This window comes from Benincasa hispida, chromosome 5 (assembly GCF_009727055.1).
Source record: "Benincasa hispida cultivar B227 chromosome 5, ASM972705v1, whole genome shotgun sequence".
Lineage (NCBI taxonomy): Eukaryota > Viridiplantae > Streptophyta > Magnoliopsida > Cucurbitales > Cucurbitaceae > Benincasa > Benincasa hispida.
Window position 1 is genome coordinate 48,961,220 of NC_052353.1, and position 13,648 is coordinate 48,974,867.

The following is a 13,648-nucleotide window of genomic DNA, read 5'->3' on the forward strand; positions in this document are numbered from 1 at the left end:
TTGTGTCGCTACCTATTCTCATTGCAAGTCTTCTATTGCTTAATCTATTTAGCTAGGAGTAGAGTAGTGTGTAAATCATTTTAAACCTTCTTCGCTTTATTTTTATTCTTATTCATCGCCTCAAACACATCACTTCACAAATATTATTGAGTGACAAGTCCCCGTGTTCGACCTCGGATTACCTGAGAAACTTGCGTTTGTGTTATACTTGGCACAAGCGTAAGAAAACTTGTGATAGGAATGCGCGATTATTGCATGCTAAGATTAATGCATCATCATTCCGACGCATGACCTCAGACACATGGGAGCAAACGCATCAGCCATTTCTAACGCATGATTCAATGTACAACCCCATTCGTCCTTAAAAATAAAACAAAACAAAACGTATTCCTTAATAATCCCAACACTCATGCAACAATTCCACGCTGAAGGCCTATAAAAGGTGTAACCTTCAGTAGTTAAAAGCACAGTTTTTCACTTCCTTTCGAAAGTTCTCCTCTCTTACTCTTCCACTTTCATTTTTCGAGTAGTGAGTCAGAAAGGGTGTGTGTTCCGGTCGATAACGGTGCATTTTCGATCGGGTTTTCTTTCTAGGCTGTTTTATCTTGGGGACAACGTGGCAGTATTCCTGACCTGCTTGCACACTTGAGCAGAGCCGTAAAATGTCTTAAAGAGAGCGAGCTCCGCGACTCAACCTATAACGTGGTTCTGTTTTTCAGGTTTTATTCTTTGCTCGACTGTTGTGACCTGACCATTTGTTGCTGTCCTGTTTGTCGTCTGAGAGTCTTGCCGTTACCAGCAGTGTTCAATTTCATCGTTTTTTGTTCAATTCCACAAGAATCATCTAGAAGAGTATGAGCACAAAAATCACTAACGAGTGATTTCAAGCTCTTTGGTTGATCAAGGTAATTTTTTTCACCAATCTTATGTGTTTTTTTTATCTTTTTTATCTTCTACTATTTCAATCTATGAGTTATTTTAATCTTTTTTGTCGGCCATACAAGAATCATCTAAGAAAGTATGAGTATGAAATAATTAAGAAGCGTTCTTTGGTTGATTGGGTGCGGATTTTTACACCATTTTTTTTTCTTTTTATCTTTTTTTTATCTTCTGCCATTATAATTTATGTGTTCTTTTCATATTTTTTTGCCAGTTGAACAAGAGCTAGATATGTTCATGGGGCGGGACAGGGAAGGGGAAGGGGACGCGGGATGGGGAAGGAGACGGGAAGCCTTGGAGATTGACAAAACTAGATATGGGTCATTTCCAATGCATTATTTTCAAAGATTAATTTATAAAGTTTCTAATAAAAATAATAATATTTTATGTGCAAAGATATACTTAAAAATTTAATCTCATAATTTCTAAATTTTAAATATTATAGGGTGTTTGGGGCAAGGAATTAGTTATTATAGTCCTAGGTTATTTGGATTATAATAGTTTATGTTTAGGGTATAGATTATTTTAGTTTGGGTTATAATAGTATGTGTTTGAGGTGTAAACTATTTTAGTTTGAGAAAAAATTAGTAAACACTGTAGCACATAATAAAAAAGTGATGAATTTAAAAATAGTAAATAATGAAGCAAATGAGGGTTTTGAAATAGTGTTGACTATAGCTAATTGAGAATTTCAAAATAATATCTACTGTAGTAAGATGTGGTTATTATAGTCTTAGAATAGTCTTTGCCTCAAACGTTCCCTACAAGTTTAGCCTTCAACTTAAATATTATAACATTCATGGTCATAAAAATAATAAAATTTTAAATATTAAAAACATATACATATCTTTAAAATGTATTAAAGTATGAGAAAGTTGAGAAAAAAAGTAAAAAATAAGTAATAGGTGATATATATATATTATATATATATAATCTATTCACAAAATGTGAGTTTAATTTTTAATAAACTCACATAATGTGAATTTATTATATATAAAATGTAGTATTATATATATTATTGATGTGTGTTATTATATATATGCCATATGTGGATTAGTTTAGTATATATATTCAGGGCAGAGTCGAGGCCAGCAAACGTAATCCCCATCCTTGTCCCCTTTTAGTTAACAGAGAAAAAAATCTCTCACTTCCTCCCTCATTTTCCGTTTAATCAGGGATTCCCTATCCTATTTGGGTAGATCTCCACGAATTAAATGGACATCTCTAATCAGAATCATCTAAGAGAGTAATAGTTTTTCTCTTCTCGATTTGAGGTATACGGCACCTCTCCAACATAACCAACATGGGAGAACATTCTCACATTTTAAGACTCACAATCAACCATGTATGTTGCTCAATTGTTTCGCTCACGTAATTTTGAATATATTTATATTTATATATTTAAGTATACAATTATTTATTTTGGCCTACGAAAATAATAATTATTATATACGTAAATATAATTTTGCTTTTTTTTTCCTTGTTTGCTACTTATAGTCGTCCATTCGTAGTTGGATTTTAAAATGCAAAACTTAAGTTTTATATATACTGTTATTTATCCTTTCTAAAATTAGTACATGTTGTAAATAGTTTTACAAACAAATACACATTAGGCAAATTATTAGTTTTAATTTAAAAAAAGTTTTCACAACACAGAACGTCTCTTTTTTAAAAACTACATTTTCGAACCTCTTTCTTACTTTTTGAGATTGTAAACATCGTATTTGGTCAAGCTTTTTTTAAAAAATTATTATTTTTATTATATATATATATTTGGTAATTTTTACTTATTAATGATTTAAAAAGAAAAGGACGAAATTCTTTGACTTTTGTTTTAAAGAGTTATGCTAATAAAAAGTAAAATAACTTTCGTGACATCCGTTTAAACATCCCTTATTTCATTCCTTTAGTTCTCAACCATTTAAAGCTATTTTAAGCCAATGGCTTATAAAAGATGTTAAACATAACATAGAAAGGGGATAGAGATAGAGATTAAGAAAGAGATTGAAAGATTGGGAGAATGGAGAATGAAAGATTGGGAGAGCAAAAAGAAACAAAAATCCTTATACACATAGGGAAAAAATGATGAGTTCACAGAGGAATAAAGGAAAAAAAAGGGCAAATTGCGGCAAATGTTCCAACAACCACAACGACAAAGTTGACTATGAATTTTAAATAAAATTAACTATTGTCTAAGCTAAGGTCCTTAAGCTAATTGTTTAATTAATCATATTTTATTTAATCTTATTAACATTTTTTAATAAATATGTTGTAATAAAATTATTTTTTTTACAAATAGGGACCATTTTTTTATAAATTAAATTGGATAACAAAAATATTCCAAACGAGTATTGTAGGGTGCTAATACCTTCCCTACGCTCAACGACCTCCAAACCAAACTTCGATTTAATAGACCACATTTTTTCCCTTTTAAAATAGGTGAACAATCACACCCATAATGGTTGGTGGCGACTCCAAATGATCTTTTACTCCTTTTGGAAGGATGTCAGTTGCTCCGCATCGTGCTAACATAGTGACAGAGATTATAAATGGAGGATCCCACGTGGTGAAAATACCATTTTGTCTTCATTCAAGTGTCTTCAAGTTTAGCTTTTTCTAATACAACTTCTCGAACCAAATTTCAATTTTAAACCTTAAAATTCATTTTTTTTTCATTTTATTTTTTACCATCTTTTTAGCTAAGTTTCAATCAATTTTTAGGGTAGATTTGTTGTTATTTTTACTGGAAAATAAAATTTCATGGAAGTTCTTATAAGGATTGAAAACTTTCATGGATTGAAAATTTTCTAGTAAAAAAGTACTTACAAGAAAAATTGAGGAAAATTCAATAAATTCCAATTCTTACAAGAAATTAAATAAAAGATTTATATGGATTTATGTCACATTGTGGTGTGATGTTGGCCATGTTGACCCACTTTGACCCTTCTTTTCCTCTTTCTGTTGCCATTTATGATGTTCTCTTTTATTTTTATTATGTTTTCATTTTTTTTCCCTTCAAAATTAAATTTAATGTGGATTAAGAATCTCCTTGTCCTACCTCTCTAATTTTGTATAATTTTGTCCGTCTACATGATTTTAGTTGGTTTTCTTACTTCTTTTTTCTTTTCTTTTCTTTTTTTCATTTAACCATGTTTAATAGAGTCCAATTATGACAAAGTTTCACTGTCTATCTGCAATAAATCGTGATATACTACTATTTATATATATTCGTGTCATAATAGACAGAGATAATAGTCTATCGCAATCTTGCAGATAGACCGTAATATTTTATTATTATTTATAAATATTTTCAATAATTTTATTATTTAAAATAATTTTCCTACTATTTAATGTACCTTTTTAAAAGCTTTTAAAAAATAAGATTATTTTATCTTGTACAGTTTGTTGTTAATGGAAACAACTAATCTTTACTAGATTTTTTTTTCTTTTGTTGTTGAGTTCAACAAGTAAAGGTGGGGAATTAAAACCGCTACACTCTTGGTCGATAGTATATATCAAACTACTTTAGAGTTTGATAGAGTTTTAATAGTAAAGGGGGAATTAACGATCGTACAAATGTCTAATTTTAATAGAGTTTCTATCTTAAAAATATCTAAACATAAAAGATATACCCTTTCTGGGATCAATAGAACTACAACATATTTAAATACAAAATATAATAAAAATTTCAAATTGGCTATAAATAAAGGAATAAGAATCTAATCTAATAAGTCAAGATTAAAAAAAAATAATAATAATATATAGTATAAAAACGAAAAAATAGTTTTTGTAAAATAAAAACATTGTGCTCTCACAATCATAATTATAACTTAAAAAAAAAAAAAAAAGCAGTTTCTATACCTTATCCCTGTATGAAATTAACAAATACAAATGCACAGTATATAAATCTGCCTATCTATCTTCTACCTTTATGATAATAAAATAGATAGTATGTGAAATTAGTGAAATCAAAATTATAATTGTTAATACCAAACAAAGCACGACCTTTATACGTTATGCTAACAAATAATATATTAAATAAAAATATGAAAAATTGTCAGAAGTAACATGTTTAGGTTTTTACCTTACAAACCTAGCACATTTTTTGAAAATTTGTAAAAATAGTTTTTCTTCGTCCATCTTGAACGAGATCGGCCACTAAGAATTAGTTGAAAAGTCAAGTTATCGATTGTTTTGGACTTTCTCAGTACATCTCGCCACCGAGATTTACAAATTTATTTCTAAAATTCCAAATAGGTTTTCCAATGATCAAAATAGATTTTTCAAATTGATTGAACATTTTTTAATTTGGGAAAAGATCAAATTTTGAAAAAAAAAATTAGATAAGATGTGGGATACAAAAAACTTTACCGAGAAAACTCATCTTACCGAGAAAACTCAAATGTATAGAACTAAGGCATTATTTTGCGTGCGATTAATACCGAGATGCACATAATCTTGATGTGTAATGAAAGCCCCAAATAATCGATAAGTTGGAAGGTGTTGATTTTTTATCTAAAGTCTCGTGGTCGATCTCGCTCGAGATAGACTGAAAAAAACTATTTTTACAAGTTTTTTTTAAAAAAAAAATGCTAGTTTTGTAAGGTAAAAACTTAAATGCGTTATTCCGAATAATTTTTCCAAAAATATGTTTTTGTTAAAGAAAATAAGAGAATACCACTAAACATTCTCCCTAATCCTCTCTGCAATGAAGAAAAAACATAAATCGGCATCCTCCCCTAGCTGCTTGTGCATTGTTTGTAGACAGTGTATTTGAGATATGTAAGGACTACACAAAAATCATGCATAGAGAGTGTATCTTCTTCCTAAAGTCATCGCTGCCGCTCAAATTCCACCGCCCACAGTTAGATTTGAGTGTCACCGTGACTACTCAACTCGCCAAAGTTCATCCTATTCTACTGCAATTCAGCCACACCGACCAACCACTCTGTCCAGATTTGAGCGCCATTTATCTGATCCACCGTCGTGATTGTCCAAATATGACCATACTCGACCTACTCAAATCCGTTGCTTGTGGTTTCTCCATCCTCAATTACTACCTATTGTTGTCATTCTGGTGAATTTACCTCGTGCTTTCTCTATCATTGAAAGCTCTTTTTTTTTTTTTTTTAAGAACTCTCGTTGGTGTCATGTGCAGAATAACGAGAATATAAATTTAAACTAACTAATTTTAGGGAAATTATTTCAAGTGCTAAAATAAAATTTTAGAACTATTAATAATAGACGTTGATAGATCTATTATTGATAGTTCTAAATTTTGTTATATTTTATAAATATTTTGATTCATTTTTCTATATTTAAAAATAATCCTAATTAAAACCAAATATTTCTCAAAATTTTAAATTTAGTAAAGATAAAATAACCCGAAGAAAATCTAAATAAAATCTTTATTTTTCTAAAAAAAAAAAAGATGTGGCGAGTACTTAGAGGGTAAAAATGGAAAATAAAATAAATTAATTACACCCTATTAGAATCGGTAGACATTTTTCCATTAAAAACAAAAATTTGATATTTTTCAAAACCACCCCTCCTTTTAAGACATATTGCAATTTCTCTATTTTATTTACAAAAAAACGACTCCAACCAAATCTTTGATTAAACGACCTTACCGCTATCATTTTAATCAGATTTTGGTTTCTCATTTCGTCCTTAAATTTTAAAATGTATCTATAAATTTTAATTTTAATTTCCATTTTGATCCATTTTTATTAAATTTTAAATCTTATTCCTATTTGGTCCCTAAATTTCAAACCAAAAACACAAATCTTAATTCATTCTATCGAATATTTTAGAATAATAGTCCTAATTCGTCTTGTAGATTAAAAAAATTCATAAACCTTTAAACACTCAGAATTATTTTATTTCAGTGTCAAAACTGTCTTTTTCAATTAATTCTATAGGATAAGTTCAAATAGTAGGCAAAATCCTATCGTAGATTAAGAAATTTCAAAAATCCTTAAAATAATCTCAAATTTGCAAATATTTTATTTGTCTAAACTTTGTATAAAGCTACCACTTTACTCCTCTAACACAAGCTTAGATTCATTTAAAAATCTATGCTAATCTATCTCATATGACTTCAAATACTTGTATCAAACAAAAATGTCTATTTTTCTTGTTAAAATGAGTATAGAATAACAATATTTAACATATACACATACTTTGTCCTTTAAAGTCGGTGTTCAAATCCTCGAACTATCCTTGATATACTAAAAACAAATCCAAGTTTTTATTTCATACTTCATCAAGAAAAAGTTGTGAATCTTATACAAATTTGAATTCAATTAAAAAATCCACATCAACCTATCTCTTATACAACTTCAAACATTTACATAAAAAAAAATAATAATAATAAACAATATAGTTTAATAGTAACTGACATGTGCACGTACTTCGTCCCTTAAAGTCAAGGTTTAAATCCTCGTACCTCACGAGATAAATTCACTAAAAAAATAGTGAATCTTACTAACAATTAATTTCATATGAAAAAAATACAAAACCAATCAAAATGAAACCAAAAGACAATACTAAAATGGAATTTAAACATAAAAACTATACTCCATCTCTAGAATCATAATTTAACTAAAAAAAGTCTAAGAAGGAATCAAAGAAAAATCATTCCCTATGGGAACTTTTATGGTTCTAAACTCGAGGCATTCATTTTAAATCAATAATTGAAAGATATGGTAGCTGTTATCCATTGGAAAACAAGGGCCCCATTTGAGTAAATAAAGGGCGGCTATGAAACAAGAGGCTATTGGCTTAGCATTCATTCCATCTTTTATTACAAAACAAAACAAAAGATATACGTCTATGAAACTTGTCCTGCCAAACAGGGACTTCCTCAATTGACCCACCACCATTGTTGAATTTGTGGAAACAACAACAAAAAGGCAGCAATTTTTAAGAAACTTGGGGTTAAAAAAATCATTTGGTTGGTACCACAAGTCTTTGCTGGCTTCCAATTGATGAACATTTACCCCCTTTTTGACATTTCTCATTACCTGCACCTTACACACCAAACTATGTACCAAATTACCAAACTTCTATGTTTTCATTTAAGAAACCTACATACTTTTAATTAAAAACATTGATGTTACATTATACAGGTTGATTGAAACTTGTAGGAGTATCGTTTTAGCAATTTTACATAAGCTTTTTTCGAAATGTAATGTAATTGAATTCGATATACAAGTTAGAGGGCAGAGGAAACTTTAGCCTTTGATATGAATTAGAGATTAGTGTTCAGAGACATACTAGGAGAAATAGGGAGAAAGTTTGGCTTCCTTTTTAACAATGGTGGTGGATCTGGCTTCTGTGGCTGCCTCCTGCAGCAGTTTGACAACTCTTCTCATTGAGGGACGGTGGATGGGAAGCGAGCTTGTGCAAAGCAGTCCCACGTCAAGGACTCTATATATTTCGTCCTTGTATTCAGAACCGAGCTTCGGATCAATCACTTGATCGAGTCCTCTGCCGTCAACGGTGGCGTAAACCCACTTTGCCAAGTCTTTATCTCCAAATTCTGGATCATTTGGTGGCCGCCCTGTCAATAACTCTAAAATCACCACCCCAAAGCTGTAGATGTCACTCTTTTCGTTTACTCTTAAAGTATAAGCATATTCTGCATCAAGCATATAACAGTCAAAAGGTAGGCAAATTCTATAATCCCAATATGAACAAAGAAATCCCAAGGAAAATGTTCATTTGTAGAAGCATGACAACATCTTAGTTAATATGAAGGCATTCATGACTCATAGATTCATCACAGGTTAAATTTAAGTAGACAAGATCATAACATAACACAAGTTTATATTATAATCTTAAAATTAAATCTATGGACCAATCAATAAAAGCAGTAAGAATTACTAGTGTTTCAAATCATGAAAAGAGTGTAGAGAAACCAAGCTGGTACCTGGTGCAATATAACCACAAGAACCAGCAATGACAGACATGGATTCTGATCCCTTGCCAGCATTCAAAAACTTTGCCAATCCAAAGTCAGCAACTCTAGCTCCAAACTCAGAATCGAGCAATATATTGTTGGATTTAATATCCCTGTGAACAATTGGAGGAGCACAATCATGATGTAAGTAAGAGAGTCCTTCAGCTGCATCCAGAACTACTTTATATCTTGTAGGCCAATCCAGAAAGCGTTTTTTGCTGCCGTGCAACAAGTCTCCTAAGCTTCCATTAGGCATGTACTCATAAACAAGCAGCTTGCAGTTGCCTGTGTTGCAGCAACACCATAACCTTACAATATTCTTGTGACGAATCTTCCCTAAAGTCTCAACTTCAGCTTCAAATCCATCTTTTTCTGAATCCAAACTTGTGTCCTCTTTTCTTGCTCCTTGCCATAGCTTCTTCACCGCCACGACCTCGCCATTTTTTAGCACAGCTTTGTAGACTTTACCAGATGCTCCACTTCCAATGACTTTGTCTTCACTAAGGCAGTCTGCAATTTCATATTCACTAAAACCAAGTTTATGAAACGATCTCCACTTGGAAATGGCAATTCCTTTCTTACTCTTCTTGAATTCCTTATACTTGAAGAAAAACCAAATGACCCCAACAACAAAAACAATGATAGCTAGTAGAAAAATGGATCTGAGAAGCCAATAGCCTTGGTTTTTTCCTTTTCCAACATGACGACAAAGACCTGGGTCGTTATTGCACAAAGCTGGATTACCCAAAAAGCTATCTCTGTAAATATCCTCTGCATAAAGAGGAGGAAGTACTCCTGATAACATATTGTTCGATAGATTTAGCAAATTCAGTTTCAAATTCTGCAATTCAAGAGGTATGCTTCCACTGAGATGGTTACTAGAGAGATCGAGATAATTAAGCACAGGTAGGCTTCCAATTTCACTCGGGATATTGCCAGATAACCTGTTGTTTGCTAAATTTAACTCGTTTAGCCTTTTCAAAGCTCCAATTCCCATTGGCAACTCACCAGAAAGTTTGTTCTCGCTTAGATCGAGTCTACTCAACAAGCTTAACTTCATCAAAGTTCTTGGGATTCTACCGGAAAACATATTGTCATTACCTGAAAGTTCAGTCAGATTGCTTAACGACCCAATCTCGTGAGGAATTGGCCCTGAAAATTGATTTTCTGATATCATCAAAATAGAGAGATTCTTAGCACTAGATATCATCGAAGAAATAGACCCAGAAAGAGAATTCTCAACGAGCTCAAGCAAATACACGTTGGGCAGACCCCAAAATTCATCAGGAACCGCACCCGAGAGTCTGTTGTTCCTCATCCGAATCCTGCTTAAGCTCGAGCATTTTCCAAGACTTGCTGGGATTCTTCCGGAAAACGAATTATAAATCAATATAAGCTCTTCCAATGTCCCTTTTGCGCACAAGTTTTCAGGGATTTCGCCAGAAAACCCGTTGTATGAAACATCAAGATGAACTAATGGCGAGTTTTGGCCGAGTTTACTGGGTAACTGTCCACTAAGCTTGTTGTTAAACAATTTGAGCTCACTCAAGTAAGGGGAATTAACGACACTCTCGGGCAAAGGCCCTTCCAATCGATTCTCGAACAAATTTAGCGACTCAAGCTGTAATGCACAAAGTTCATCCGGAATTGTTCCAGTCAAATGATTCATCGACACATCAATCCGTCGAAGTGAAGTTAAATTAGACAGTCCCAAAGGCAACTCCCCAGAGAGTGAGTTGTTAAACAGTTCAACTTGAACTAAACTTTTCATTTGAGCGAGTGAAACCGGAATCGACCCACTGAGTCTATTATTAGACAAGTCAAGATTCTTCAGCCGAGTCATCCGGCCAACGGTTGCCGGAATCTGACCAGAAAGGTTACAGTTAGCAAGCCAGAGAATCTCCAGCTTCGTCAAGTTCCCGAATGCACTCGGTATCTCACTCCGCGTAAACGGATTATAAGCGAGTTGAAGCTCTTTCAAACTCGAAATGTTACCCAAACTCGCTGGAATAGTTCCATCCAAGAGATTATCAACCAAATTCAGCGTCTCCAGTCGCGTAAACCCACCAAAACTCGTCGGAATCTCCCCGGAAAAGTTGTTTCCAGAGAGATCCAGAGACCGAAGATTCGATATCTTGGATAACGCATCGGGAATAGAACCAGCAAGAAGATTCTGAGACAAGTTAAGCGAGTGGAGGCTAGAACAGGAAGCGACATCGTCAGGGAGAGAAGCGTTAATGGTATTGTTTGAAAGAGAGAGTGAAGAAAGAGAAGGAAGACGACAAATAAAAGTGGGAAAGGGTCCGGCGAGCTGAAAATCGGAGAGGTCGACGGCGACGACAGAATGAGTGAAGGAATCGCAGGTGATGCCGGACCAGTTGCAGGGAGTGTCGTCGCGAGGGTTCCATGAAGAGAGGGAGTGAGTGGGATCGGAGAGACCGAGTTTGACTCGTTGAAGATAAAGTCCTTCTTGATTGAGGGAAGAGATCAATGGAGAAGAAAGAAGAAGAAGAAGAAGAAGAAGAGAAGGCATTCTGCAGAGTTATGGCGAATGGGATTCAAATTCAATTATGGGAATAAATGGGAAAGAAATATGAAGCGTGAAAAAGGTGGCCCATCTAAGCAAATTTAAAAAGATATGGGAAATTTTAGATTCTCGGCCCCACTTTGTTATTTCTAACCAAACTAGTCCTTCCATTTTTTAATTTTTTCACATTTCACCAAATTTTACTTTGTTACTTCCTTACAAACCACTTCCCACTATTTCAATATTATGGCAAATTCCCAAAATCACCTTTCCTAACTATCTCTTGTTTTTTATTTTTGAAAATTAAACCTATTTTCTCTAATTTTTTTACAATAACTTGCATCTTTCCTACGTCCATATTAAATTCTTAGCCAAACTAGTTTTTGTAAGTTTTAAATTTGAACTTGAGTTTTTAAACCATTGATAAAAGAAAGATAACAAATGAAGAAATTTGGAGGTAGAAATAATGTCTATAGATTCAATTTTCAAAAACATAAAACAAAAAACGAAATGGTTACGAAACGGCATCTAAATTTTTAATTTTGGGTTCAATAAGTTTTTTTCTTTAATAATAAGTCTATAAACAAGGTTTTATACATAAATATTTTTTATTATTTTTTTTTAAATTTATATATAATAAGTTATTAATTTGCTCAATATTTTTTTTAAGACTTGGAGATTTATAAGACATACAATTAAAATTAAAAAATATATATATTAGAAACTTTATAACTTCAAATTCAGAGTGATATGAAGTGTGAAGCCAATGATTAATGTAATATTAAGAACTCAAAATCTTGTATTTATTGATGATCGAATGGCTAAAAGATGTTTTTGTATATTAGAAATGTAACGTAAAAAGTCACCATTGAAATCGATTCATACATCAATAAAACTATTATTATTGCACCAATTTTGATTACTAATCAATAAATATGACCTTATTTGTAGCTAACAAATGATTATAATATTTTGATTATTTTTTAATTTTTTAATAGTTTGAGTCCTGGAGGATTATAATTAATGAGTTGATTATAATTGTGTTCGGCAATTGCGCAAGACGCGCACATTTACGAGAAGTTCTAGAAAATTACTATATATATATATATATAATATATATATATATTATATAATATATATAATAATATATTATAATATATATTCCTTTTTCGAGAAACAGCTTTTTGATTTGTAACCCTCCCTTTGAATTTAACAAAGCTTTTGAAATTATTTTAAATTTTATGATTTGAAATTAATTATTTTATTGAAAACAATAAAAATTTAAAATGAACGTATTTAAAATTTTATGTTTAAAAGATAATAAAAAAAGAAAAGAAAATTAGGAATTTACTAATATATCCTTGTAATTATGATGTGAATCATGATTTGAAATTACTTCAAATTTTAAAATTATTTTATTTCCTATACTACAGTAGGATTGATTTGAAATCAATTATGAATTGAAATCGAGCAAAATCATGAGGTTCTAAATAGACTAAGAGTTTGTTTTCTGTTTATATAATAATTTTTATCATTTCACTTATTTAACTTTGCTCATGTTCATATAATATCTTTTAGAAATTATTTTAAATAGAAAGATCGTTAGAAATATTTTTAAATATAACAAAATATCACAATTTATCTATGTTTATCCATGATAGATAATAGTAATTTATCAGCATACTTAAGTATCTATTATTAATAGACAATAATATTTTATTTTATTTATAATTATTATAAAGAGTTTGTTTAAATATTACATTTCATATATAACATATATAGAAACACAAATATTAAATAATAGAATAAAACCATAATTGTGCCATAAACACGCTTGCTTTCCACATAAAAGAACAAATTTATTTATTCATATTTGTTTAGTTATCTGAATTAAATTATGAGTTTAATCTTTAAATTATAATTTTGTGTCCAAAAAAACGCTTTAAACTCCAAAAAGTAATCATTTCGTTTATGTCATAAAACTTTTAACTTTATATCTAAGTTCAAAAATTAATAGAAAGTTGTTAAATTTTAATTTTGTATCCGATATGCCTAATGTATATGATATATTTATTTTTTAAAATGATTTATTTATTAATGTGTCTAATTTTCAAATTAGTATCTCATAAATTTAGAAAAAGATGTGGTTATTAAATTATAAAATTTTCCATTTTTATTATGAATTTTGAGTTTAATTTGTACTTTGTTCTTAAGTTTTG

General features: G+C 31.0%; 1 protein-coding gene across 1 annotated transcript; it reads right to left on the bottom strand.

Moving 5' to 3' along the window:
* Positions 1-7,597: 7,597 nt before the first annotated feature.
* LOC120077913 (receptor-like protein kinase HSL1) lies at positions 7,598-11,524 on the bottom strand. The gene is made up of 2 exons (XM_039032014.1): positions 8,873-11,524; positions 7,598-8,581 (listed from the first exon to the last, which is right to left on the bottom strand). The coding sequence occupies exons 1-2, from the start codon at positions 11,433-11,435 to the stop codon at positions 8,217-8,219; spliced, it is 2,928 nt and encodes a 975-aa protein (XP_038887942.1). The 5' UTR covers positions 11,436-11,524; the 3' UTR covers positions 7,598-8,216.
* Positions 11,525-13,648: the final 2,124 nt, after the last annotated feature.

What these genes read in the sequence shown, in the direction of transcription:
- LOC120077913 (XM_039032014.1), bottom strand. Translation starts at nt 11,435, where the DNA reads ATGCCTTCTCTTCTTCTTCTTCTTCTTCTTCTTTCTTCTCCATTGATC. An exon ending in TTGTGGTTATATTGCACCAG is followed by an intron (nt 8,582 to 8,872) that starts GTACCAGCTTGG and finishes TGCTTGATGCAG; the next exon opens with AATATGCTTATACTTTAAGA.